Source organism: Hylobates moloch, unplaced genomic scaffold (assembly GCF_009828535.3).
Source record: "Hylobates moloch isolate HMO894 unplaced genomic scaffold, HMol_V3 SCAFFOLD_16, whole genome shotgun sequence".
Taxonomy (NCBI): Eukaryota; Metazoa; Chordata; class Mammalia; order Primates; family Hylobatidae; genus Hylobates; species Hylobates moloch.
Genome location: NW_026652291.1, coordinates 34780172 through 34807711, shown reverse-complemented (window position 1 = coordinate 34807711; position 27540 = coordinate 34780172). Strand labels below are relative to the sequence as shown.

General features: G+C 39.1%; 1 protein-coding gene across 2 annotated transcripts; it reads right to left on the bottom strand.

The window, feature by feature from the left end:
• Nucleotides 1-22399, bottom strand: MED6 (mediator complex subunit 6). 2 transcript variants are annotated; one of them, XM_032179833.2, is made up of 9 exons: nucleotides 22353-22393; nucleotides 20887-20992; nucleotides 19334-19493; nucleotides 18323-18414; nucleotides 15011-15093; nucleotides 14600-14708; nucleotides 13000-13115; nucleotides 7508-7535; nucleotides 1-6700 (listed from the first exon to the last, which is right to left on the bottom strand). In XM_032179833.2, exons 3-9 carry the CDS (start codon nucleotides 19360-19362, stop codon nucleotides 6570-6572), a joined length of 588 nt encoding a protein of 195 aa, XP_032035724.1. In that variant the 5' UTR covers nucleotides 19363-19493; nucleotides 20887-20992; nucleotides 22353-22393; the 3' UTR covers nucleotides 1-6569. The 2 variants fall into 2 exon arrangements, with proteins under 2 accessions (XP_032035724.1, XP_032035723.1); XM_032179832.2 differs by lacking the exon at nucleotides 20887-20992 and having other exon boundaries at nucleotides 22353-22399.
• Between the last annotated feature and the right edge of the window lie 5141 nt (nucleotides 22400-27540).

The window sequence follows — 27540 nt, the reverse complement described above, 5'->3', positions numbered from 1 at the left end:
AGGAGACCCTATTCAGTAAGTGGTGCAGGAAAAACTGACTAGGTGTATGCAGAAGAATGAAATTGGGCCTCTAATACTCACCATATACAAAAACTACCTCAGGATGCGCCAAAGACTTAAATGTAAGACCTCAAATTATGCAAATCCTAGAAGAAAATCTAGGGAAAACTCTTCTGGACATTGGCCTAGGTGAAGAACTTATGACTAAGACCTCAAAGGCAAATGCAACAAAAACAAAAAATAGACAAATGAGACTTACTTGAACTAAAGCATCTGCACAGCGAAAGAAACAATCAACAGAATAAGCAGACAACCTGCAGACTGGGAGAAATTATTTGCACATTATGCATCCAACAAAGGACTAATATCCAGAATCTATAAGGATCTTAAATAAATGAACAAGAATAAAACAAATAACATTAAAAGTGGGCAAAGGACATGAACAGATGCCTCTTTTTTAAATTTTAGATTCAGGAGGTACACATGGGGGTTTGATACAAGGGTATATTGTGTGATGCTGAGGTTTGGATTTCTAACAATGCTGTTGCCTAAGTAGGGAACATAGTACTTGATAAGTTTTTCAACGCTTGCCCCCCTCCCTCCCCACTTTTGGAATCTTAAGTGCTTATTGTTCCCATCTTTGTGTCTATGTGCACTCAATGTATAGCTCCCACTTGTAAGTCAGAACATGTGGTATTTGGTTTTCCATTTCTGTGTTAATTTGCTTAGGATGATGGCCTCCAGCTGCTTTCATGTTGCTGCAAAGGACATTATTTGATTCATTTTTATGGCTGCATAGTATTCCACGATGTATATGTACATTTTTTAAATCCAATCCACTGTTGATGGGCACCTTGATTCCATGTCTTTGCTGTTGTTAATAGTGCTGCAATAAACACACAAGTGCAGGTGTCTTTTTGGTAGAATGATCTACTTTCCTTTGGTAGGATACCCAGTAATGGGATTGCTGGGTCGAATGGGACTTCTATTTTTAGATCTTTGCAAAATCTCCAAACTGCTTTCCACAGGTGCAGAAACAATTTGCATTCCCACCAGGTGTGTAAGTGTTCCCTTTTCTCCACATCCTTGCCAACATCTGTTTTTTGACTTTTTAATAATAGCCATTCTGACTCACATGAGATGGTATCTCGTCGTGGTTTTAATTTGCATTTCTCTGATGATTAGTAATATTAAGCATTTTTTTTGTTTTTTTGGCTGCTTGTATGTCTTTTTGGAAGTGTCTGTTCAAAAAGTCCTAGCCAGAGCAATTAGGCAAGACAAAGAATTAAAAGGCATACACATAGGGAAAAAAGGAAGTCAAAATATCTCTCTTCAGTGACAATATGATTCTATACCTAGAAAACTCTTAAGGATTCTGCCAAAGACTTCTAGACATAATACGTAATTTAAGCAAAGTCTCAGGATACAAAATCAGCATACAAAAATCTGTAGGATTTCTATGCACCAATAATGTTCATGCTGCAAACCAAACCAAGAATGCAATTCCATTTATAATAGGCACAAAACAAAACACCTAAGAATACATCCAACTAAGGAGGTGAAAGATCTCTATAAGGAGAACCACAAAACATCGCTGAAAGAAATCATAGACACAAATAAATGGAAATGCATTCCACACTCATGGATTGGCCAAGGCAATCCTAAACAAAAGAATAAAGTCAGAAGCATCACATTACCCCAACTCAAACTATACTACAAGACTACAGTAACCAAAACAGCATGGTACTGGTACAAAAACAGACACATAGACCAATGGAACAGAATAGAGGCCCCTGAAATAAAGCCACACACCTACAATCAACTGATATTTGACAAAGTCAACAAAAATAAACAATAAAAAATAAACACACACACATTCAGTCTAAAAAATTAAATTTAAAAAAATGTTCAGAGCACTTGAATAGATGTTTCAAAAGGAGCTAAACAAATAGCCAATAAGCACATGAAAATCTTAATATCACTAGTCATTAGAGGTTGCAAATCAAAACCAGTGTGATCCCAGCTTGCACCTATTAGGATAGCTATTAACAGAAAATCACAAGAATTGGTGAGGATGTGGAGAAACTGGAGCCCTCAGGGATTGCTGGTTGAAATGTAAAATGGTACAGATGCCGTTGAAAACAGCATGGTGGTTCCTCAAAAAGTTAAAAATAGAATTACCACTTCTGAATACATACACAAAAGAATTGGATGCAGGGACTCAAACAGATATTTGTACATCAGTGTTCATAGAAGCATTATTCACAGTAGCCAAAAGGTGGAAACAACTCAAATGTCCACTGAAAGTTGAATAAACAAAACGTGTGTCCACACACAGACACTGAAATATTACTCAGCCTTAAAAAGGAAATTCTGACACATGCTACAACACAGAATAACCCTGAAGACATCATGCTAAGTCAAACGACAAATACTGTAAGATTCCATTTATATGAGGTATCTAGTCAATGTCAGAAAGTAGAATGGTGGTTGCCAGGAGCTGGAGGAAAAAGGGAAAGTGGAGTTACTGTTGAATGGGTACAGAGTTTCCATTTGCGATAACAAAGTTCTGGAGATGAATAATGGTGAAGTCAAAGTACAACATGAATGTACTTCACGTTGATGAACCAATAAATAAAATGTGCAGAAGACCTGAAAACACAAAAATGAGTATCCAAGTAGCCAAACGTATGAAAAAATGTTCATCACCAATTACCAGGAAATGTACATTGCAGCCCCAAAAAGATACCACTGAAAACATGACTAAATTTTTCCTTGGCAATATCAAGGGTCAACAAAGGTGTGGTACAAGTGAAGCCTTATGCCCTGCTGGCTGGAATATAAACTGGTATGACCACTTTGGTAAGTATTTTCACATCATCAACTGAAGTTGAATAAAGGGAGCTTCATGAGCCAGCAATTTGAATAAAATAGTAAAATGAGCCTGTGTACACTGCATTAGTTCCCTAGAGCTGCCCTAACAAAGTACAACAATCTGGGGAACTTAAACAACAAATTTTTTGTCTCAAAATTCGGGGGGCTGAAAATCCAAAATCAAAGTGTCAGCAGGGCTATGGGCTATGCTTTCTCTGAAACCTGTAGGGGAATCTTTCTTTGCCTCTTAGCTTCTGTTGACTGGCCGGAAATCTTTGGCATTCCTTGGCTTGTAGATGCATCACTCCGATCCTCCATCTTCACATGGCATTCTCCCTTTGTCTCTTCACACAACTTTCCTTTTATAAAGACACCAGTCATATCAGATAAGAGGCCCACTCTACTCCAGTATGGCCTCATCTTAACCCATAACATCTGCAATTACCCTGTTTTCAATCACATTCTAAGGTACTAGGGGTTAAGATTTCTGTATACCTTATTTGAAGAAGAGGACACAATTCAGCCCATAATATACACCAAACAGCAATATAATATTCATACGATTAGAATATTCCTGAAATTGCATATTACAGGCTCATAAAAATAGAATATTCATAAAAGCAATTGTAATAGCCAAAAACTATGAACAATACAAATGTCTATCACCATTAGAATGAATTCTAAAGTTGTAATATATTCATGCAATATAATACTACACAGAAATTAAAATAACTACAAATGAAACACTCTGATGAACTTCAAAGACATAAAAGAAGCCATACATGAAATGCACACACACTGAATCAATTATATTAAATTTTTAAAATAGGCAATCTAAACATTTATTTAGGGATGCATGGTTACAGAGTAAAACTGTAAAGACAAGCGATTACCATAAAACTGAGGATGAAGGTGATTAAGCGTTAAAATCAGGAGGGGACATAAAGGAGCTTCTGGGGTACTAGCAAAGTTCAATTTCTTAACCCACATAAGTTACACGATTACAATGAGTTTTACTCCATTACTGACCCTGTCAGTTGAAAAGGCCTAGAAGCAATGACATCCCAGTAGCAATGAACATACCCAGCACACAGATCTTGATTTCCAAATGCTATTCTCCACTAAAAGAAATAGAAGTGCCTGGCTCCAGGGTTGAAATGAGCCTGGAATATCAGATTGTGCTAAAGAGCAAAGAAATCACTCAATGGATGATAAAGTCATATCAAAAGGACACAGGATCGGCTTGAAGGAGCTCCCATTGGCCCAATTTAGGACAATTTGGGCATCAATATGAATGATAGTAAAGAAATATACATACTGAGGAAAATAAGAATCCAGGAGTCCACAATGTTGTTTTTAAAAAGGGGGGAGAAATAAAAGCTGTTTATAGCAGAAAGCTAACTAATAACATAGAACAATGAAATCAGAAAATCACCATGTGGCAACTATCAGAGTAATAAATGATTCAGGCAAGACTTATCAATGGAGGCTAGCCAGTGGGCAAAAGTTTGAGAAATAATAGGATACTCAGAGCCTCAAAATATTCCAAGATACTTATAACTTATAAAAGGAAAAATAACTTTACAGTGGAGTAACTTTATAGACACTAGCTTAACCAAGTGATTAATGTTAACATCACCAGAAATGGAGCAAATTGACAGCATGTGCCTCCGTAAGCATCTTTTCTACGGCATTCCTCACAAAAATGCATGAGGTGAATTTCACCATGAGAATATATCAAACAGACCCAAATTGAGAGACGTTCCACAAAATGAATGACTTCAACTACAAATATCAAGGTTATGAAAAACAAGCAAGATTAAAGAACTATTCCAGGTTACAGGAGACTGAAAAGACAGGACAACTAAATGTGGCCCGTAACTCAGGATTTTCTTCTGTTGCAAATGACATTATTGGCACCACTGATGAAACACAAATAAGATCGAAAGAGAGAGGGAGAAAGAGAGAAACAGCAAGTGACAGGAGAGCAAGAGTCAGAGACAGAAGAAAGAGAGAAAGAAAATAAAGACTAAAATACAGAAAAATGGTAACAGATGGAGAACCAGGGTAAAAGGTATATGTAAGAATTCTTTACACTATTCTTACAACTGTTCTGTTTGCTGGAAATTATGTCAAAATAAGAAGCTGAAAGACAAAAATCTCACACAATACATAAAATTAGACATTTCATAAAAGCAGAAAACAAAGATGAGAAATTCTTCAACCACTTTAAATACTAAAATACCACTTTTGCTACTTAATTAACACTAAAAACATAAATGACAAAATTCAGTGGTAGCAATTCTGGAAAACCTGATACATACTTTCAAACTTTGCTGTTTGAGTGATCACTAGTCCAACCTTTCGAGGAACAACTTAGCAATATGGACTAAGAGCAATAAAAATGCAGAGACTCTAGTGATTCCACTTCTGGAACTCTATCCTAAGGAAACAAATACCAAACATTGAAAAGGCATTATACAAAGGTTTAATCACAGCAGTCTTATTTAAAATAATGTAAACTGGGAAAAAATCCCAAATATAACACAGAAAGAAAACTGAGATACAATCATTTACAGAAATTCAGACACTAAAACAGTCTATAAAAACTACATAAACATGGGAAAAGCTTACAACAGATGTAACAAAGTAAAATTGTATGAAAGGAATGATTAAAGTACAGTTTTAAAAGCATCTATATGCAGCAAGCACACTCAGCCCCCTTGCCATGAGATACCCTGTGCCGCCTAGGGACTTTGCAGACTTCCTACCAGCAAGAAGGCCCTCACCAGATGGAGCCAATCAATGCTGGACTTCTCAGCCTTCATAACTTTTAAAAAAATAAATTCCTTTTCTTTATTGAAAACAAAAGTATCTACACACAGAATAAGATTGAAATTCACAACACTGTTAAGTATTTATAGGGTAATGGTATTGGTGAGTGAGGTTTTTCCTTTTCTTCATCTTCCAAAATGTCAGCAACTTTTTATTTTAATACTGAGGATTATGTAACTTAACAAAAAGAAATACGCTTAGTTACTACTTTAACATCCTTTGTGTCTTCAAAGTGCATCTGAAAAATTATCAGTTATGATGAAGTAAAAAGTCATGATGAAGCAATATATACAAATACCTTTATTTTGCTTTTAAACATATCTACCAGTAAACATGTGAGTGTGTAGGTTGCTCAACTCCAGGAGAGGAAAGGTTACAGAAGATATATAACAAATAGTCACAAGAAATCATAATGGGAATAATATCTTTTTTTTTTTTTTGAGATGATGTCTCGCTCTGTCGCCCAGGCTGGAGTGCAACAGCATGATAATCAGCTCAGGGCAACCTCCGCCTCCTGGGTTCAAGCAAGTCTCCTGTCTCAGCCTCCCAAGTAGCTGAGACTATAGGTGCCCGCCACCATGCCCAGCTAATTTTTGTATTTTTAGTAGAGATGGGGTTTCACCATATTGATCAGGCTGGTCTCGAACTTCTGACCTCAAGTGATCCACCCGCCTCAGCCTCCCAAAGTGCTGGGATTACAGGCATGAGCCACCGCGCCCGGCCCAATATCCTTTCAAAGAATAAGTGCATTCCATACAAATAAGAAGGTTACAATAAAGTACTTCAAAGCTCAAGAGCCACAGTACTGAGGTATGATTACTAGCATGAGGAGTCTTCCAGGCTTCTCTTTTGTCCAGTACTCACTGAAGTCTCATCCGTTTTTCAGGGGGGCCTTTAGCACTCACTGTCTGTTGTACATTCTTTGTGGTCTCCTTCTCCTCAGATTTTACAGTTTCTGGTACAGGTTCTGCCTCTTTCTTTGTTTGATCCACTAGATATCAAAGCAGATTTTTTTGGGAGGGAGATATGTGTGGGGGGAATGAGATAAATGGTTAATATGAATGGTTCACATTTTCAAATTCATTTTTAACTGCTTATCTCAAGTTCTAGTATCTAGCTGTTTCCCCAGGCAGATGTATACAAGAACCCAGTTAAAACCTAACCTGGTAACTCAAGGAAATTAAAGATACTAGACAAAACTACATAGCATTTAAGACAGTATGTAAAAACAAGATATATAATTATTCTAACCCAGTACCATGATGGTTCAATACCTATTTTCAATAATGTAACAGAAAACATCATTGTGTAAAAACACAGATTTGATGAAGACACCTCGAATCACGGTGGCTTCCTCACACCTCCTCAATACCTACTTTTTCCTTCCCAATTCATCTTTTCACTACCACAATCACTACCACAATGGCACCACCTGCTGACAGTTCAGTAGCTCTCAAAAGATTAAGAGTGAAAAACTACAATGGGAGACTCTAGAACAAGACTTTTCAACCCTTGGCCCACGGGCAGCATGTGGTCCAGGATGGCTTTGAATGTGGCCCAACACAAATCTGTAAACTTTCTTAAAACGTTATGAGACTTTTTTTTCCCTTTTTTTCAGCTCATCAGCTATCATTAGTGTTATTTTATGTGTGACCCAAGACAATTCTTCCAATGAGACCCAGCCCCAGCTCTAGAAGGACAAAATGACCACAGTTCATTTCACACGCTATAGTTGTTACCGATTTACAGGCTGTTTGATCTTATTTCAAGAGTAGTAAGAACATTACATGAACCATACCTGGAACAGGCTTTTCTCCAGGCTTTAGCTATAATTAATTGTTCAGAAAACACGGAGGTGGAGGAAGAGGAAAAAGAAGAAAACAGGTCAAGTTGGCAAAATTTCTTCTTCTTGATGTCATATTAATAAAATGAAAGCTTCATCCAAATTACATTTCAAACGACTTTGTGAAGAAAAGCTACCATTTATGTACTATAAAGTAAATTTATCATTTTCTACTTCTTAGTCCCCATTCTAGAAAAGACACAAATCAAAAACTAGAACAAGATAGTCAACCAACCATAAAAACACTTGAATATTTAACAAAGACTTCCACCTCCACACCCAGGCTACAATGCTTTATAAAAAGCAGTTCAGTAGAATCCAATGGGAAGAAATAATGAAGTCTTTCAATACTCCAGAGTCTTATTTCCTTAGGGGATATGAATTATGGGAAGGGAGAATGAAGTATGGATGAACCATGACTTTTAAAGTTGGCAGGCATGGGAAATTTGGAGGGAAAAGAGATTTCTGATGAGTCTATTATTAAAAACCAATCTATAGGAAAAAAAAGATAAGAGCATTAGAGGTTAGAAATAAGGTCAGGTCCTTCACTCTGTAGAGCAATTCTTTCACTTGATTAAGCTCTGTCATCTCCTTTGCCCCATTCCCCAAGTTAAATGCTCTACAACACTCTTGTCTTCTTCTACCCCTCATTCTCATCCGATGACACTGTCTCCCATGTTTAAAAACAACAACAAAACCAGGATGCCAACACCACCAACTTCCTTACCATCTACTTTCAAACTTATTATAACTTTATATACATATACACACATATATATTTAAAATACCTTATTACTTCCATATCATCTTAGAAGAAAAAAGTAGTCTCTTCATTTCTAATGCCTCCATCTGTTTGCTGAATCGTTCTGGATTTACATGCCCTCCCTAGGCCTTCTTACCTATTCCCACTCCTAACAACTACAAAATTTTCTGATATTACATGTTCCAGGTTCACGCTGACAACTGCCAATTATCCTACCCCAACTGCAAGTCCTGGGAATCTTTACACTTAACAAGACCAAAACTGAGCTTCATATTATTATCCACTGTGCAATAAAAAGGTCACCACAGAAGGCCTGAGGCTGCTATACTTAGAAAGGCCTGCTTGCCAGGTTGGCCCTTGGCTAGTGTCTAGAAACTTAGATTTTTGGAGGGTTCCCACCATTCCCTGATAATAGTGGCTTACTGTGCCTAGACTGCACATATAATGCAGTTTAGGCTGAATACCTGCTTTCTTCAGAGGTTGTGGAATTTTGGTATGTGCTAGATAGAGGATACCTACATGAAGAGCTCCCCCAACTCCAAAAACACACCTTGGGTACCAGGTCTCTAATGGATCTCCCTGGGCAGAAATATCACACATATGTTGCTGCATTTTCACTGTTGAGAGAAGACTGCACTCTGTGTAACCTCTTAAGGGAAGGAGAAAGTATAAGGAAGCCTGCACATAAATTCTTCCAGACTCTGCTGTGTCCTTTTCCCTTATGATCTGGCTATACATCCTTACTATATTATAGCAATAAATCTTAGCTGAGTACAACTACATGCTGAGTCCTTTGAGTCCTGCTAGCAATCTCCAAATATGGGAGTCGTCATGAGAACCCCCAACAAAGCCACATAATCACATTATCTTGTGAAAATATCAATACTTAAACATGTCCAAAGTAATTCTGAGGGAACAAATTGTTTTCCTTTAAAATAGGAGAGGAAACATAGGGAGGAACGTTGAGGAGAGTAAAAAATTTGAAAAGGGTGATTTTTCTACTGTCAGCACTGAACTATATTTAAACTATATTGGACACTGAACTGTATTTGGACATTGAATAATGTCATTATTTACCCAACATAATATACTGTCTAATCTTTTCTAGTAAATCCTGCCAGACTAGTAGAACATGGTTTGAGACGGGGATATATAACAAGAGTGCGTCTTGGAGCAAATTTAATCAGGTAGCTTTGGTTTAGATAATCCTAGTTGAAGTAATATCCTATGGTATTCTAGCAGCTTCTAAAACCAGCAATAAAAAGACAGTCCTCATAAAAGGCTCCAAGGACCAAAACGCTCATCACATCAGTATTAGTGCAACTTCCAGCAGTAACAAGAATTAAAATATGGAAAAAGGAGCTTCAAAGAAGCAGACAGGACTTCTCCAATATTCTCCTGAGCATCCCCTTATAAGGGGCAACATCCCTGCGTACCACAAGCCCAACTTCTCGATAACATTGATAAGTAGGAATACCTGCTGTATCCTTATCCGAACTACAAATAGTTCTGGAGGATGCAGTGGGTAAAGAGGAGTTCATATGAGCTAAAAGAAGTTCTGGGAGACTTGAAGTAGATTATTTTCTTCTCTAGATCTGAGGCTGGAAAAATTTTTGGTAGGAAAAGCAAAAAGATTATTAATAGTTCTAGAGAAAGCCATCTTTCTCCTAGCTACGTTACACAGAGCTGGATATACTCTATCTTTGGGAGTTGGTTTTTGGCCCTTGGTAAAAGAAATGTGGGGTTCAGGAATATGATGATATAAGCATGAATGTGGCTAAACCTTTAAAAGAAAAAGGTAAAAAACTCACTGAAATGATATGAAATCTGCAGTCTGCTTAAAAATAATTGGGAGGGGCCGGGCGTGGTGGCTCATGCCTGTAATCCCAGCACTTTGGGAGGCCGAGGCGGGCAGATCACAAGGTCAGGAGATCGAGACTATCCTGGTTAACGCGGTGAAACCACATCTCTACTAAAAAATACAAAAAATTAGCCAGGTGTGGTGGCAGGTGCCTGTAGTCCCAGCTACTCGGGAGGCTGAGGCAGGAGAATGCCATGAACCCAGGAGGTGGAGCTTGCAGTGAGCTGAGATCGTGCCACTGCACTCCAGCCTGGATGACAGAGCGAGACTCCGTCTCAAAAATAATAATAATAATAATAATAATAATAATAATTGGAAGGAAGTAGGGGAATAAGAGATAAAACAAGCTTGGTCATTTTGATAACTATTGAGGCAGGCTAAAGGGTGGAGGGGATTTTATTTTTAATTATTCTCTCTGCTTTCATGTTTTTAAAATTACCATACTTTTCTATAAACTAAAGAGTTTTTATTTTAAGAATCAAGAGAGTCTTTGAGCTTTCTACAATGTCTAGCCTAGCTTACTAGGATAGGACAGCAAACAAGAATCAAGGCAGCACCCCTAGCCAGGGGAAGAAAAAAAAGTTGTCTTTCACTGGAGTACCTCAGGACTCAAATACAACAGCAAACTACTGAATGTTCTGTAGGTTGGTCAATGAAAACCAAACCCCTAACAACTGTATTTCAACCAAAATCTGTTTCTTTCCCCGTATTCTGAATTTTAGTTAACAATACCTAGTCTAATTCTAGGCCTAAAACCCCAGAATCACCCTTTGTCCAATCTCTCCAAATCCAACCACCAAATTAAAGCAATCCTAACTCTGAAATACCTCCTAAATCTGTCTCCTCTCTATCCTATGGCCACAGAATTCAAGCTTTCCACAATTTAAGTGCCCTGACTCCGAACTTCACATGTGATTTCCTAAGCATCCCCCACCATACTGTTACTAGTTACGTTCCTAAAACACAAAACTGACTACACTACTCCCTTGCAACTACTTTTAAATATCCAATGGGTCCTTATTACCAACAGCAATAATTCTCAGCTAGTCACTTGAAGATGAGGTAGAGGAGTTTTTAGTGAGAATACACTCGTAGAGACTATATACTTGAAAAAGATTATACAAAATTTCTCCTGGTTTGGTCTGTCTTTGGTTATGATAGCTATTGTTTTAAAACTTAAAATAACTCTGAATGCATCTGGAGGCCTGTTATGTTTATGGGAGTGGTAATGGGTTGTAAGTTTAAAATAGAGAAGAAACATAGGCCTCCAGGATTAAATCTCAGCTCCTTTGCATAGCATACAAAATCCTTCTCAACTGATCTTAATCCATTTTTTAAGTCTCATCTTCCATTACTCTTCCCCTCCACAAACAGAGTAAACCTTCAGAGGATTTTTCTGGTTTCTGAACATACGTTCACTAACTCATGTTTCTGGTTTTGCATGTTCTATTACCATTTTCTAGATCAGGACTGTTCAAAAGAAATGTGAGCCACAAATGCAAGCTATATATGTAATTTTAAATTTTCTTGTCACATTTTTAAAAAGAAACTTGTATTTTATTTAACCAAATATACCTAAAATATTATTTCAACATGTATCAAATTTTTAAACTACTGAGATATTTTACATACATTCTTTTTCATACAAGACTGAATTCCAGTACGTATACTGCACTTACATCACAACTCAATCTGGGCTAGCTGTGTTCCAAATGCTAATAGTCACACGTGCCTCGTGGTTACCGTACTGGACAGCACATGTCTAGGTGTCTTCCCCTGGCCTACCTAGCATATACTATGTACTCACCAAATGAATGGTCAACTACACCTAACTTCTTACATTCTGTAGAGGTCACTCATCACCCTACACACGCTATAATTCATTTATTTATTCATTCAACAGACAATGTTCCATCTTCAAGTGCAGTTGATGAGATTCCTCTAAACTGGCTTTCCGGTCCTGAGTTCCATCTTGTGTCCTCTGCTCTCTTCACCACATCATAATTCCAATAGCACCTATCTCTCACTACAGCAGAGTCAGGGAAGAGAGAGGGGAGGCCTGTTCTAAAGTCATCTCATGTGAAAATTTTCATTTAGTTTAAAATCTCCCTTGAAAATCCCTTAAAGAGCTCCTAACAAAAATAGGGTATATGATCTTGTATGTACACTGTAAAGGTCCAGAAGAATTGAGACTAGCCATGAGAACAGCATATTCATCGATTCCATTCCATATCTACTAGACTCCAAAAGCTCATTTAGTAGAATGGCAGGTGGATTTGCTATTGCTGTTAGAAAACTCCCTGCCCCTCCAAATCACACAGTGGAATTCATAACTTAAAACTCCAACACAGTGTATCTCTATTAATCACCCCTGTCTCCTCTGTTTATTATGCCACTCTACCTCAGATGTTCTGTTCTTTTTGTTACACAAGTGTTAACTATTCTATCATTTAGGTTGTTCAGATATCTACTACATCAGGCTGGAAGGTGGCACGTAGAGTAAAAAGAGCATGAGTTTCATATTCTAGTTTTGTTACCATCTGTGACACTTTCAGCAACCTTTTGAATGAGAATATTATCTACATGCAGTCCTCATAGTTTGTGAAGATTCAGTAAGAAACACAAAACAGTGTTAATTCCATTCCATTTACCCATTTCTTCCATTAAGTCTTTCGAAACCTTTCCTTTGATATAGAGATCATTTTTTAACTAATGAGGAAAATCATAATTTTAGGTCACATCTGAAACAGTTCTCAATTAAAAATAAATATATATGCCGTAAAGAATTGTCAAATCAAGATTAACCACACATCTTCTCATTACCTGCACAAATTTGGGTGGAAATTTTTGTCTGAGGTCTAGAAGTAAAGCATCCACACGTTGTCTCTGAAAAATAGAGCTTGGTTCTTCTTTCCTTTTGGCTTTAGGTCTGACTTTATCTATTAGAATACGAAGTCCAAATCAAAACATTGCCTACTTAGTTTGGTGTCTCCTATTTTACAAATCTTTATCCACCATGAATATACCCAAACTTCATTATTTTTAATGGCTGCTATGCCAAAGATAATTCCCAAAATAAGGTAAACACAGTATATATACAGAAGTGTTGTTAACTCTCCCTCTTAACTGAAGTTAAATTCTAACATTTAAGCTGATACATATGTCTTTTAAAGATACTTCAGTTTTGGTATATAAGCATGCACAACCATAAGAGCTTTAAAGCTAAAGTTTTTCATAATTACCTAAATCACAATCCAAATTATTGGCTTGAAATTACCTTTGTTATATTAAGTGTATTAAATGGTCTTTTCCCACAAAACCTACTAGGAACAAATGGAAATGCAGGTTTCACAAACTCAATCTACCATATTCAATTATTAAGACTGTAATTCACTGAAAAAATAAAATAAAACAGAAAATCATGAAGACAAAAAAGAAAACCTGAAAGAGAAATTCTGAAGTTAATCACATGTGGGATTTGCCCTTGGGAGGGAGGTGTATTGGGAAACTGTCTCTAAGCGAAGGATTCCAGATAAGTGTTACTCCGAACACTTGGTTATCGTAGGGGAAAAGAGCCATTGGGCCAATTTTAGTCAACAAAGGCAAACTTTCCTTCATCAAATGTTCCTGCTTATACCTACTATTAAGAAGATACAGGTCTGAATTCTATACAAACGCTATGTTTCCCTCAGTAATTTATCCTGAGTTGCTATTTCTCAGAAAAGGAAATGGAGAATACAAGTATGCTGTTATAGGCACATTTCTGGAAGTAGTCGAACAGTAAAATATGATGAAGACAGTAGCAGATTACATGGAAACTTAGAGGACCTGGAGCCACAAGAGGTGATGAGATGGAAAGATCAGAAAACAGACTGGCCATCTGGGGATAGGGCTCTAAAAAGCAATCTCTCTCATCTCCTCTGCTTTGAAGACTGGAGGAATAAAGAGTTCCAGATACCAAGATAACTCAACAGTCAGGTAAGTAAGGAATATCATCTCTGCTCATTCCACATCACTGTCTCTCCTATGTTCCTTTTTTTTTTTTTTTTTTTGTAGAGACTAGGTTTCACTATGCTGCCCAGGCTGATCTTGAACTCCTGGGCTCAGGTGATCCACCTGCCTTGGCATTCCAAAGTGCCGAGATTACAGGAGTGAGCCACCACACCTGGCCCCAAATATTTTAAAACCTTGAATCACCTTAACAAAGACTACCAGTTACCTAACAGAGTGAACTTGCATCTGTTCCTATGTGAAAGCTATTATTACCACATCTAGTTACATGAATCTCAGCTGCAACAAAGCCATCATCCCATGAAAAAGTGAAACACGCTTAGAAAAGATCAACAGCCATTTTCCTAAAGAAAACAGCTTCATTCTCAGAGGATCAAAAAGTGCTTTAGGAGGGTCTGGACGTTCTACTCACCTTGCTCTTCATGATCTTTGAAGTGCCACCAATACCCTTTGGAAGGATGATATCGACAGTATGACATAGCTTCATCAAAAGCTGACTGAATACCATGCACTGCAGTAAGCTTGTAAAAGGAAAATAAATTCTAAATTTCTCATTAGGTCGACCAAAATTTCCAAAGTAAATACTCATAAAATATTACATATGCAAAGACAGAACCTATTTTTCAGAACCTAAATTACTATTGAGACTATGAAATATACTTTGAGCACCGACTTGGCTCACGGTAACCAAAGTTCAAGACATTCTAATAGTCAATACTTTATAGCAACTTACAAAAGGCAGAGGAGCTCCAGTTTGATTACTGAAAGCAAGGCAGCTAATTAAAAGTTTTCTTTAGTGCTTAAACAATGTGAAGACACTTACCACTCTAGAGTTTATAACTGATCCCAAGTCTGGTGCCTGATAGATCACTCCAGCAATGATATAGTAATCAGCTAGTGGGATAACTAAAACAGTGGGAAAAAAGGTTTATAAATACAGCTATGGACACAAACTGCTAAACAGATTCTCATAAAAAGAACTAAAATCTGACATTTTCCCATAAGGCAGGGTTTAGCAATTACTGTTTTGGTAAAGCTGTACTAGAAAACAGCCACATCCAATCATTCACACATTATCTATGGCTGCTCTGGCAATAATTGAGCATTGTCACAGAGACTATGAGGCCCACAAACCCCAAGTATTTAGTCACTGGCCCTTTTCAGAAAAAGTATGCCCACTGTTGCCCTCCAGCAGTGCTTCTCAAATTTTAATGTGCATCTGAATTACCTGGGGACCTTGTTAAAATCAGATTCTTATTCAGTAGGGATAGTGCATTTCTAACGAGTTTCCAAAAGATGCCAATACTGTTGTCAGTCAACCTTACTTAAGGGAGTAAGACCTTGGAGCAAGACAGACTGGGGGTCCAGTGTAAAGATATCAAATGCAATGAGCTTGCTTTTGTGCCCCAGTGCTGAGTCCTAAGGAATAAGATAGCTGCTAGTGAGGCTACTGCCGTCCTGTGTAATTTCTATACCTTGAATCCTCTCACCATGGAAATCTTGTCTTGTCGCTGGTTTGCCTTGGTTCTAAAGTTCTCTTTTACTCTGGGCAGGGACTCTAGATCTTTGATTTTGAAACTAAATTTGGATTCCAGAATCACAACTTCTTTATCAAGTCATTCTCTGAAAACAATGCCAAGTTAAAGGTTGTCCATAAATGTCTTAATGAGGGTATCTAATTGAGAGATGTAGCTAGAATAACACCCATCTGGCTCCCCTATCTTGAATCTTCTCTTAAGTATGACTTTATCCATGGTCTTGGCTTGATTCTAATGTCTTCAATTTCTGGTCATCACTGGAAACGGTGTCTAGCTCTTTGATTCAAAACCAAATCTGGACTCTACACTCTTCAGTGTTGTTTCTAAACCAAGTTTTCAGCAGGTAGTATAACCCAGGAGAGGCTTTTAGTTGAATGCATCACTGAGGATTTTCAACTGATCCTCTGTTAATTTGATATGACCGGATCTACCATGCATTTTGTGAAAGAATTAACTCAGTGGACTGAGATGAAAAAACAAAGTAAATTGTGGTCGTCAGCAAAGCCTGAGTCCTGTCCTCTCACTCTCCTCCCCAGATAGCATGAGCTTCACCACTCACTCCACCTTCTCCACCAACTACTGGTCCCTGGGCTCCATCCAGGCGCCCAGCTGCGGCACCTAGCCAGTCAGCAGCACGGTCAGCGTCTATGCAGGCACCGGAGGCTCTGGTTCCCGGATCTCCGTGTCTTGCTCCACCAGCTTCCAGGGCAGATTGGGGTACGGGGACCTGGCCATGGGATGGCCAGGGTTCTAGCAGGAATGGGAGGCAACCAGAATGAGGAGGAGACCATGCAAAGCCTGAACCTACCCTGGTTCAATGCCTGGCCTCCTACCTGGGCAGAGAAGCCTGGAGACCGAGAACCAGAGGCTAGAGAGCAAAATCCAGGAGCATCTGGATAAGAAGGGACCCCAGTTCAGAGACTGGGTCCATTACTTCAAGACCATCGAAGACCTGAGGGCTCAGATCTTCTCAAATACTGTGGACAATGCCCACATTGTTCTGCAGATCGACAATGCCCATCTTGCTGCTCATAGAATCAAGTATGAGACAGAGCTGGCCATGTATCAGTCTGTATCCATGGGCTCTGCAATGTCAATGACACCAATGTCACTCGGCTTCAGCTACAGACAGAGATTGAGGCTCTCAAGGAGGAGCTGCTCTTCATGAAGAACCATGAAGACGAAGTAAAAGGCCTACAAGCCCAGACTTCCAGCTCTGGGTTGATGATGAAGGTAGATAGCCCAAATCTCAGGACCTCGCCAAGATCATAGCAGACATCCGGGACTAATACGAAGAGCTGGCTCAGAAGAACTGAGAGGAGCTAGACAAGTACTGGTCTCAGCAGCTTGAGGAGAGCACCACAGTTGTCACCATGCAGTCTGCCAAGGTTGGAGCTGCTGAGGTGACGCTCACGGAGCTGAGAGGTATGGTCCAGTCCTTGGAGATGGACCTGGACTAGATGAGAAATCTGAAGGCCAGCTTGGAGAACAGCCTGAGGGAGGTGGAGGCCCGCTACGCCCTGCAGATGGAGCAGCTCAACAGGATCCTGCTGTACCTGGAGTTGGAGCTGGCACAGGCTGGGGCAGAGAGGCAGCACCAGGCCCAGGAGTATGAGGCCCTGCTGAACATCAAGGTCAAGCTGGAGGCTGAGATCACCACCTACAACCGCCTGCTGGAAGACAGCCAGGACTTCAATCTTGGTGATGCCCTGGACAGCAACAACTCTGTGCAAACCATCCAAAAGACCCCATCCGCCAAGTAATGGATGGCAGAGTGATGTCTGAGACCAACAACATCAAAGTTCTGAGACATTAAGCCAGCAGAAGCAGGGTACCCTTTGAGGAGCAGGAGGCAAATAAAAAGTTCAGAGGTCAAAAAATAAAACAAAGTTACTTGGGATGCTTGACGTTCAGTCGGTATACCAACTGGGCTCACAGAAAGAGGTAGCTTTGATGCAGCGAGTTGCTCTGACTGCTAGTGCTTGAAGAGTTGTCCTTGGGCATGCTTGAAGAGTCCTGGTATCCAAGTATACAACTAGTGGAACTTGGCTTTTGAAACATTTCCTACATGATAGTTATGCTGGTTGTACTAGCCTTTGCAGACAATTTGTACAAACAATGTGATTATAGTAGACACCAGATTTCTTTTGGAAAATCTAAAAATTTGGTGGGCAGAGGATGTCCAAGCAACCAGCCCTCTATAAAAATCCCTGGCTCAGAGTCTCAAATGGACTTCCCTGAGCAGACATATTGAATGCAGCTACAGATCACTGCTGGATGGAGAGCACACTCTGTGGCGCTTCACAAGCAAGAGGGAAAGTGTAGGAAACTTGCACATGGATTCCTACAGACCCCACCTGACATGTCTTTTTCCAGTACTAATCTGGCTGGTACCCTTACTGTGTTGTCATAACAAATCTTAGCTGTAAGTGAAACCATATGCTAAGTCTGGTGAGTCCTCCAGCACAGTACTGAACATGTATGTGGTCTTGGAGACCCCCCAAACAGAAACCAATCAAGAAAACAAGTTAGGTCAGGAAGTAAATAAATCATGGTATTTCAAAAAGAAATCAATGCCTAAAGTTTACACATTTTACCTTGGGCAGGGGACTGCCGCTGTTGCTTCCGAATGATGAAAAGAATGGGCTCTTGAGCATGCAAAAGGATGTATTCGATTCCAACCATCTGACTGAAAACAGAACACAGACATCCAAAGATCTATAAATGCCCTACAAATAATTTTATAAGACATTCAAATTATTATATAAAAATGCAGCAACACTTTAAGTAGGATTAAAACTGCCTATGTTTGGTGTTAAAATCTGGCTGTTGAGTAAAACTGGCTGTTTTCCCAGACAGGTGGCATATAGATACAGTAAGATTTGTTTTTAAGCAACAAAATTTCTCTACAAAAATGTATTATAAATTTAAATCTAAGTATTTTCAGTCAGGAAAGTACACCGAAGAGTGTCCATTTCAAAAAGGCAATCAAAATGCCATGATGCTTCCTGACCAAATCTACGAATACATACAAAATATAAAAATAAACATGAAGACACAACTATATATACCACCAAACTAGAAAACATCAAAAACTTTATCCTCATCCCAACAAATTTTTTTACCTGACAGATTATGTTTAAAAGCAACAATAAGTTGTCTCAACAGCTGTATTTGGCCCATAACAAAAGCCATTTAAAATATAACAGATATTTAATCTTATAAGCTCCTCCTCAATATTTAGCTGACAATAGGAAAATTATATCAACAGTTGTTTCAAATACTTTTGTAATATAAACTAGACATAAAAGGGACAATAATGATAGTTGCCTGGTTGAGAATAACAGTAGCATTGCCAAAATCACTCATCAGATCGAAATCTAAACCTGTTATATTGTAATTAAACATTATGAAGTTATACAGAAAAGACCTCTGTTAAAAGTGAATACTAACAGTTACCTTGCATGTCAAATTTGCATAAACCCAAACAAAACTCCAGTTTTTCTTCTAAAAGTTCTACTCTGCACTTCATGATCCACAGCTTGAAAGAACTGTTCATTGCAAAACTTGTATTTGGTAAAAGTGCTAACCTTCTTAAAATAACTTACTTCAAGTGTTCTAATGTTAGCCTCTGCATTTTGACCACTTCATTATTGCATGTTCTGTCATAAAAAGGATTACTTCTTTCTGAAAAGTAATCCAGGACACTACCACTGTTCAAAATAGGGATCCAAGAGCTGTCAACCCAAGAAATTCCCAGCAGATTGTCTATGGGAAAGAAAACAAAATGATAAAGGATTAGAAAAAAAGAAAGAATCCAATCCAACAAATATTTATTATATATCAAATGTAGTAGGCACTATGAATATAAGGATAACGTAGATCCTAACCAACACACTCTCATGATGTAACAGAAGAGATTATGCAATAAAGCAATAACATGATTAAGTGTTACAATAAAGACATGGTGACACCCTGTCTCTACTAAAAATACAAAAAAATTCTGGCTGGGCGCGGTGGCTCACACCTGTAATCCCAGCACTTTAGGGGGCTGAGGTAGGTGGATCACCTGAGGTTGGGAGTTTGAGACCAGCCTGACCAACATGGAGAAACTCTGTCTCTACTAAAAATACAAAATTAGCCTACTAAAAATACAAAATACAAAATGCATGGTTGCGCATGCCCATAATCCCAGCTACTTGGGAGACTGAGGCAGGAGAATCGCTTGCACCAGAAGGCGGAGGCTGTGGTGAGACGAGATCACACCATTGGACTCCAGCCTGAGCAACAAGAGTGAAACTCTGTCTCAAAAAAAGAAAAAAACAAAACAAAAAAATCAGCCAGGCATGGTGGTGGACACCTGTAATCCCAGCTACTCGGGAGGCTGTGGCAGGAGAATCGCTTGGACCCAGGAGGCGGAGGTTGCAGTGAGCCGAGATTGCGCCACTGCACTCCAGCCTGGGTGACACAGCGAGACTCCGTCTCAAAAAAAAAGACATGAAGAAACGTGTTACGAAACTACAGAGGACCTGGGGAAATGACAATCATTTTTCATGTGGTGAGAAGGTGGGTTTTAGCATGATATGTTAAAGAATAAATAGAAACTTACACAGAGAAAAGGGCAAAGTAATTCCAAGCAGAGAGAATGTATATACAGAGGTGTAAAAATATAAAGTATATTATATCTTTAGAGAATAATTTCATTAGGTGAAGAAGTGATAAGATTTAAAATTTAGAAAGGACTTTTTTTTTAATTGGAAATCCTTCATGCTGGCAAGGAATTCAAAATTTTCAAATAACATGTATGCCCAAGAGAACACATCTATAGCTACCAGTTTGAGATCTCTCAATTAGGGATAGAGAAGTTAGGAAGCTATTATTGTAGATGAGATGATAATGATGTAAAAGCTACGGGATAAACAGGAAGTAGAGTTCCCTTAACTACAGCCACACGGTTTCATATTTAGAGTAGAATTAAATCACAGCTTTTAAAAAGACATGATAGAGCTAGATACTTTTAATAAATGAGCTTGTATTGGCTATTGGCTTTCATGCTTCACACCACTGACTGTACTGAACACCACTAGGTGTAAATCATGAACATCAAAATGCCTATACCATACTGGTTGAAAAACTTCAATCTCTCTTATACTGTCATTACCTCAGGCATCTTCAAAGAAGTCAGACCTAATTCAAGGTGACAGGCAGTTTTGAGCCAAGTGACTCAACTGAGAAAAATTATATAAAGGTAAAATGTACTTTGTGTGCTATAAAATAAAGGAGACAGATAAAGTGCGTTAATAACCAAATAATTAGTATAGACCATTTAGATAGTTCATCATAACTGGATCATGCAATAACCAAATACACAACAGGCCAGGAAATAACATTTTCAGAAATGGCCTCCTAACTGGTTTTCCTAATTCTACCCTTGCCCTCCTACACTGTTCCCAGCAGCCAATGTAGTCCTAAAAAAAGTCAGATCACATCATTCCTCTGATGGAAACCCCTCCAATGGCTCTCCGTTTTACTCAGAGGAAAAGCCAAAGACCTTATCATAGCTTTCAACACCTTTCTGACCTCATCTCCTTCCCACATCCTCTCTCACTTCCCTCCAGCCACACTGGCCTCCTGGCTGTTCCTTTAACACACCAAACACACTCTTATTTTAGAGTCTTTGCCATGATCCTAACAATCTGAATTATAAGTAAAACATTTTACAAACTAAATGTTTCTCTTTTTTATTCTGTAGCAAGGCAACATGTTGACATAGCCCAAGCATTCTAACAGCATTCTAACAATCATAAGTGATGAAATTAATAATAAAAGACACGTATGTAAAATCATGATCCAGAAGTGCTGAAGGGCACCGGATAACTATAAATGAGAATATTTGTAATAAATGTGTTAGGCCCCAATCCAGTTAATATTTTTAAAAAGGCATCTCAAACACCTCCCTTTAAAAATCAAGTACTGTATACACAAACAAAAACAACTCTACGTGCTCCCCAAGATCAAGCAGCAGTTAAGGGGTGGCATCTCCATACATTTATTCACTGACTGATTCAATATTTGAGTACCTCTACAGTTCAGCTGTGAAAAAAATACGACCCCTGCCCATAATAATTGCTGGACGTTCGGTGTAAAGTATTATCGACTCAAAAAAAAAAGAAAATATTTGGGATTCATGCTCAGGGACCCGTGCGGCGCGGTCTAAAGAATTAGGCAGCCACCACGCCAAGCCCCAAGAGATGAATCAAATCAAGTTGGCTCATTACCCCATTCTCTTCTCTGCCTAAAGGCTATTCCTTCACTCCAAAAGAATAGCCCTAATGTTGTTGCAGAGATATGTGTGTAGAACAATACTCCAGCTCTGAAAGCTCAAAACCCAGAGCTTCTTCCAACCCCTTCTCTCCGACGCTTCCAAGAGACGCTCCAAGAACTTGAAAAAAAAAAAAAAAAAACTCGTCAACGTTTCGCTAGATCACAGCCTCGGGTTGTCCACAAAAACAACTCAAAAAAGCTTGAGACCTCACACAAAGGAACCTAAACCTTGAAACCGCGAGCTATAACATCCCAAACTAGTCCATAGACAATCAAGAGACAAAATATACCGATACAGTATACCTCGGATATCCACCGCCGCCATAATTCCGAAAGCGTTCACAGGCTCTCTTTCCGGCGCAAAGTAAACGTAAGCCTAGGCCGCCGGAAGCAGCGGGTTGAAGAGAGTGCGCATGGGTGAGGAGGGACGTAGCGCGGAAGAGGGGGCGGGGCGGGCAGGAGAGAGGCAGGGCTGGGAGGTGCGGGTGGGAGGGGAGGGGGCGGAAAGCGGGAGAGGCGGGCGGAGGCGGGAAACGCGAGGTGGGCTGGGGGGATGGGAGGGGACGCGACGCAGAAAGGTTGGTGCAGGGGAGCAGGGAAAGACTAGAAGAGGGATGGGCCGAAGAAGGAGAACGGGAGGGCGGATGACTGGGAAAAAAATTAGAAGACTTAGAGGACAGAAAGACCGAGTGGAGTCCCGCCCAACGCCCACCACTGATGGAAGAATTCTGTCTTGATCGTCTGTGATCGTCAAGAAAACAAATTCTGATGCTGTAGAGTTGTGCTTGGGAGCGTCTCTTAATTTTAAAAGCTCCTCGTGTATCCACTGAGCTATCAGATTTAGGAACGATGGTCATTTATATTTTTCTCCCTGCCTCAGCTATTGGGATGGGACAGGACTTAAGAATTTGGGAGTCATTTATTGGCTTTTATGTGACTAAATCCATTAAAAATCTAAACCAATTAAGGAAGCCTCTGAGAAAAATTTCACAACACAGGAAATGCTTCTGAAGTGAAATATTAATAAGATTAAGAGAAAGGGAATACCCCTGGGTCCCAGGGTAATGAGCAAATGTCTGCATTCCAAGTAGTCTGGAGTAGGTAGCAAGACTCCAAAGAGGGAATGATTCTGTGTACGGGGAAGCTATAGAAAGCCTCAGATTCTCAAGCTTCAGTGTGGCTCTGTAAAAGCAAAACGATACAGAAATGTGCAAACAACACACAGATACTAGGAAGAGGATACCAAAATCTGAAGGGAGGGATGAGGGCGGGTGCCTACATCTTCTCCAAAACTTAGGTACTGCGAAGACTCCCCAAGAATTTAACCACAACCCAGGGGCAAGAGGGGAAGACCATAAATTTAATTGGGATTTTCAACCTCATAGACAAGGAATTCAAAATTTTTTAACTCCGTAGAATAAAAGTACATTGCCTGTACATTTCAGTTTGGGAATTTTCTGCCTGAGATGGTTATGTATAAAATAGGTGTCCCAACAGAAGTATGTGCATGCACAGAGTAGAGTTTTGAGAGAGAATTTTTCAGGAAGGCCTGGTTGGGAGCCTAGTAGGAGGACATTGCAAAAAGGAGGAGTATCGTGTCCAATAAAAAGTGTGATACATAAAGCTTTTTGTTTTGTTTTTCTAGTTTTTTGTTTCCTTGTGTTTTGATTAGGCTAGAAGATCAGGAAGAATAGTGACAGAATGCAGATCCGTAGATAATAAAACATATGGTATGCATGGTAAATAAGACCTGGAAGCTCAACCTTCATTTTGTAGGCAGTGGGAGAAATGTGATCAAGCTTCCATTTTAGAAAGATTACTTGAGGAAGGCAGGGCGAGGTGGCTCACGCCTGTAATCCCAGCACTTTGGGAGGCCAAGATGGGAGGATTGCTTGAGCCCAGGAGCTGGAGACCAGCCTGGTCAACATAGCGAGATTCCCATCTCTATTTCTTTTATATTAATTGTTTCAATTAATAAAGAAATAGAAATTAAAAAGATTGTGGTAACAAAAACAAGAGAACACAAGATAGGGAGGAAGCCACTTTGGGTAGGACAGTCAGGACAGGCCTCTCTCAGGAAGTGATACCTGAGATGAGACCTGGAAGATGAAAGCAAATCACTCATGTGAAGAGCTGGGCCACAAGCATATCAGGCAGAGGGGACCATGGACCCTACAGTGGGAAAGGGGTTGGTCTGAGAACTGTAGAAAGGCCGGTGTAAGCTGGGTTGTGTGAGTGAAGGATGAATGGTGGGAAAAGAGACTGGGAATGAAGGCGGGGGCCAGATGATAGAGAGCCTGGTCAATAATTTATTTTTTATTCAAAGAACATAGGAACTATTAAAAGATTTGAAAGAGTAGAATGCCACAAAGGTATTAGTTCTGACTGGAAATTTGTTTATGGATGTCAAAAGTATTTGTTGTGCTTATTGAGCCACTTACTATGGATGAGGCACTGTGCTAAGCACTTTGACGAACTATCTAGTTCCCTCAAAACAATTTTATGAGGCAGAAGCTATTACTCCCATTTTTAAATGAGACTGACTGAAGCAGATGAACTAGCTTCTCGCAAAACTTATTATCTACTTGAGTATACAGCTAAGCTATATTTTCCACCACCCTTGTACCTGGATGGAGCTATGTAGCCAGTTCTCAAGGGACTGTGAATGGAAGTGATAAGTGTTACCTCCAGGCCAAGACAGTGAAAAACACTGGTTCCATCTTCACTTTCTCTCTCTGTATTCACCAGCTAGATGCCAGAAAAACCTTAGGTCATGGATTGAAAGTGGTGGTGATGGGGAGTTGGGGGGGTAGGGTCTCTGAATGACTGACCACAGGTGCTGAGCCACTTTGCTGACCTAAACTGGATCCAAAGCAAGAAATAAGATTTTATTGTATTAAAACACACACATGCACACAAAATTGCTATGTACTGTCTCCTCCATAAAATCAGTAATACTGGTGTAATCTATTTTCTGTAGGATATATTAAAATGTGTACCTGCCTCTGCTATATACAGTATGACCTTCTGAGGCTTTATGATTTGGAAACTTAGATAATTTAATATGTAAGTGTAAGAATGCAAGTAAGTGAAACCCCGTCTCTACTAAAAATACAAAAAAAAAAAAAAAAAAATTAGCCGGGCTTGGTGGCGGGCGCCTGTAGTCCCAGCTACTCGGAGAGGCTGAGGCAGGAGAGTGGCGTGAACCCAGGAGGCGGAGCTTGCAGTGAGCCGAGATTGCGCCACTGCACTCCAGCCTGGGTGACAGAGCGAGACTCCATCTGAAAAAAAAAAAAAAACAAAAAACAAAACAAAACAAAAAAAACAAAGAATGCAAGTAAAAGAGAAAAAACAAGATCTTCACTATGGAAGTGGAAATGATTTCTGATTGGTTAAAGATGAAATGATGCTCTTGGATAATTGATAATGTGTGGTACTCATCTTCCTCCATAAGATCACCATCTAGAAAAACAGCTTTTCTTCACATACGCTCCCTTTAAATACCTGACACCATGATCCTCATTACTATGTTTTTCTTTCTCTAACATTCTCTCCAATATTCTAAATTTACACGTCATGTCATCCCACTCTGTACCTATAGAAATGTGTGCCCTTCCTTATAGGAATACCTCTATAATTGCGTGGCCTGAATTCAGACTCTTTTCTAAAAAAAAATTCTCTAGACTGTAAACTCTGTGAGGACATAGTCATGTCTGTGTTTGCCTGGTGTTACTTAGTCTCTGGCAGTGTGTTTTTGATATAGTAGGTGTTCAACAAATATTTGTTGAATGAACAAATTCATGTAGAAATGAATGGATGATATAGTGGCCCTCAGATAAATAATAAACTTCATTCATTCAATAATAAATGAAATATGAAATTGTTAATGGAAATTGATTTATGGGAAGTTATAAGAAAATTCTTAAAATCTCTCCTGATGTTAGAATAATGCCAAATGCACAACTTTATTTATACTAATATTCTAAATAAAAACAACATGGTTATATTTTATTTGGTGTCCTATCAGGAAAGTATTTTAGCAAATGACAAATGTGTGGGGTGTTTTTCCTTCTTATTTAGTGAGGAAAAGTCCAGCTACTTCATTATAGAAAGTAGAAAATTGCCTTAGAAATACTGAGGAATTATCTCTGAAAAGTTACCTTGGAAACTCTGAGATTGGCCCCAGTGGTCTAGGGAGAGATATGGTACCAATTTTTTTGTGATTTAAGGGTTACAAGAAAAGCTACACAACCCCTTAAGGCAAATGCCAAAACCTGACCTGTGGCAGTAATTCTGAAAGCAGCTGTTTACCTTAGGAAGTGGCTGTAATCATAAACAAAAAAAATCTAATCACAAAGCTTTAACCCTAGAATCCTAAACATAGAGTACAAATAAGCTTAGTCCAAACAGAATCATCTTCCCTCAAAGAACCTTTGTGGATTTTCCTCTCATTGCAGGATAGTTGTCAAGGGCCCATGAGATTACACAGCACTAACTTTAAGCAAGACTCCATCAAGGCATCAAAAAGCAATAACAAAGGCAAACTAGGTAATCATACTCCAGTATGGCATGAGAAAATATTTAATAACCCCCACATTCTTTGGGGTGAATATTTAATAACCCCCACATTCTTTGGGGTGAGTATGCCCCTGAGATGCTTGGTTAATACTGGAGCAGAGCAAAGAGAAGCATCCCAAGGAAGATACTTGACTGCCAACTCAATACGGCAGGTAGGGACTCAAAGTCAAATTGCTGTGTCTCAAGGAACAATCCCAGCAAACCCTGAAAAGGAGGTGGCTGTGGCAGTATCTTGGAAATCTGCTGGTAGTTCTTGCTTTACTCTTAAGGATCTGTGGGTAGAGGATTAGACAGTTTCCTGAAGAAAAATGCAGGGAAGAAAGTAGTAATTCTGGGACCTTATCAGTAATAAAGTAGCTCAATGTATTCTCATATTGTCCGTTTAATCTAGGCTATATCTAAACCCACGTCTCCCTTTTTAATTATATTTCTTTCTTCTTTTTTTCATGATGAATGTCAACAAAGATTTATCCAATTTGATTGTACTTTTAAAGAATGAACTTTTATCTTGATTAATTCACTCTATTATATTTTTTCTGTTTCACTTATTTCTGTTCATTTTTTGGTTCATATTTTTATTCTATTTCCTTTGGCTTTATTCTGTTGTTCTTTTTCTAATTTACTGAGATGAACATTAAACAATTAATCTTCAGCTTCTATTCTTTTTTTTGAGACGGAGTCTCCCTCTGATGCCCAGGCTGGAGTGCAGTGCAGTGGTGCAATCTTGGCTCACTGCAAGCTCCGCCTCTGGGGTTCAAGCATTTCTCCTACTTCAGCCTCCCAGGTAGCTGGATTACAGGCACCCACCACCACTCCTGGCCAATTTTTTTTGTATTTTTAGTAGAAATGGGGTTTCACCACGTTGGCCAGGCTGGTTTCAAACTCCTGACCTCAAGTGATCTGCCCCCACTTT

Coding starts and splice junctions, on each gene's coding strand:
- MED6 (XM_032179832.2), bottom strand. CDS start 22,374: ATGGCGGCGGTGGATATCCGAG. Junction 19,494..22,352: donor GGCGGCGGTGGATATCCGAG/GTATACTGTATC, acceptor TCTTTCCCATAG/ACAATCTGCTGGGAATTTCT. Junction 13,116..14,599: donor CAAAGATCATGAAGAGCAAG/GTGAGTAGAACG, acceptor GTATTCTAATAG/ATAAAGTCAGACCTAAAGCC.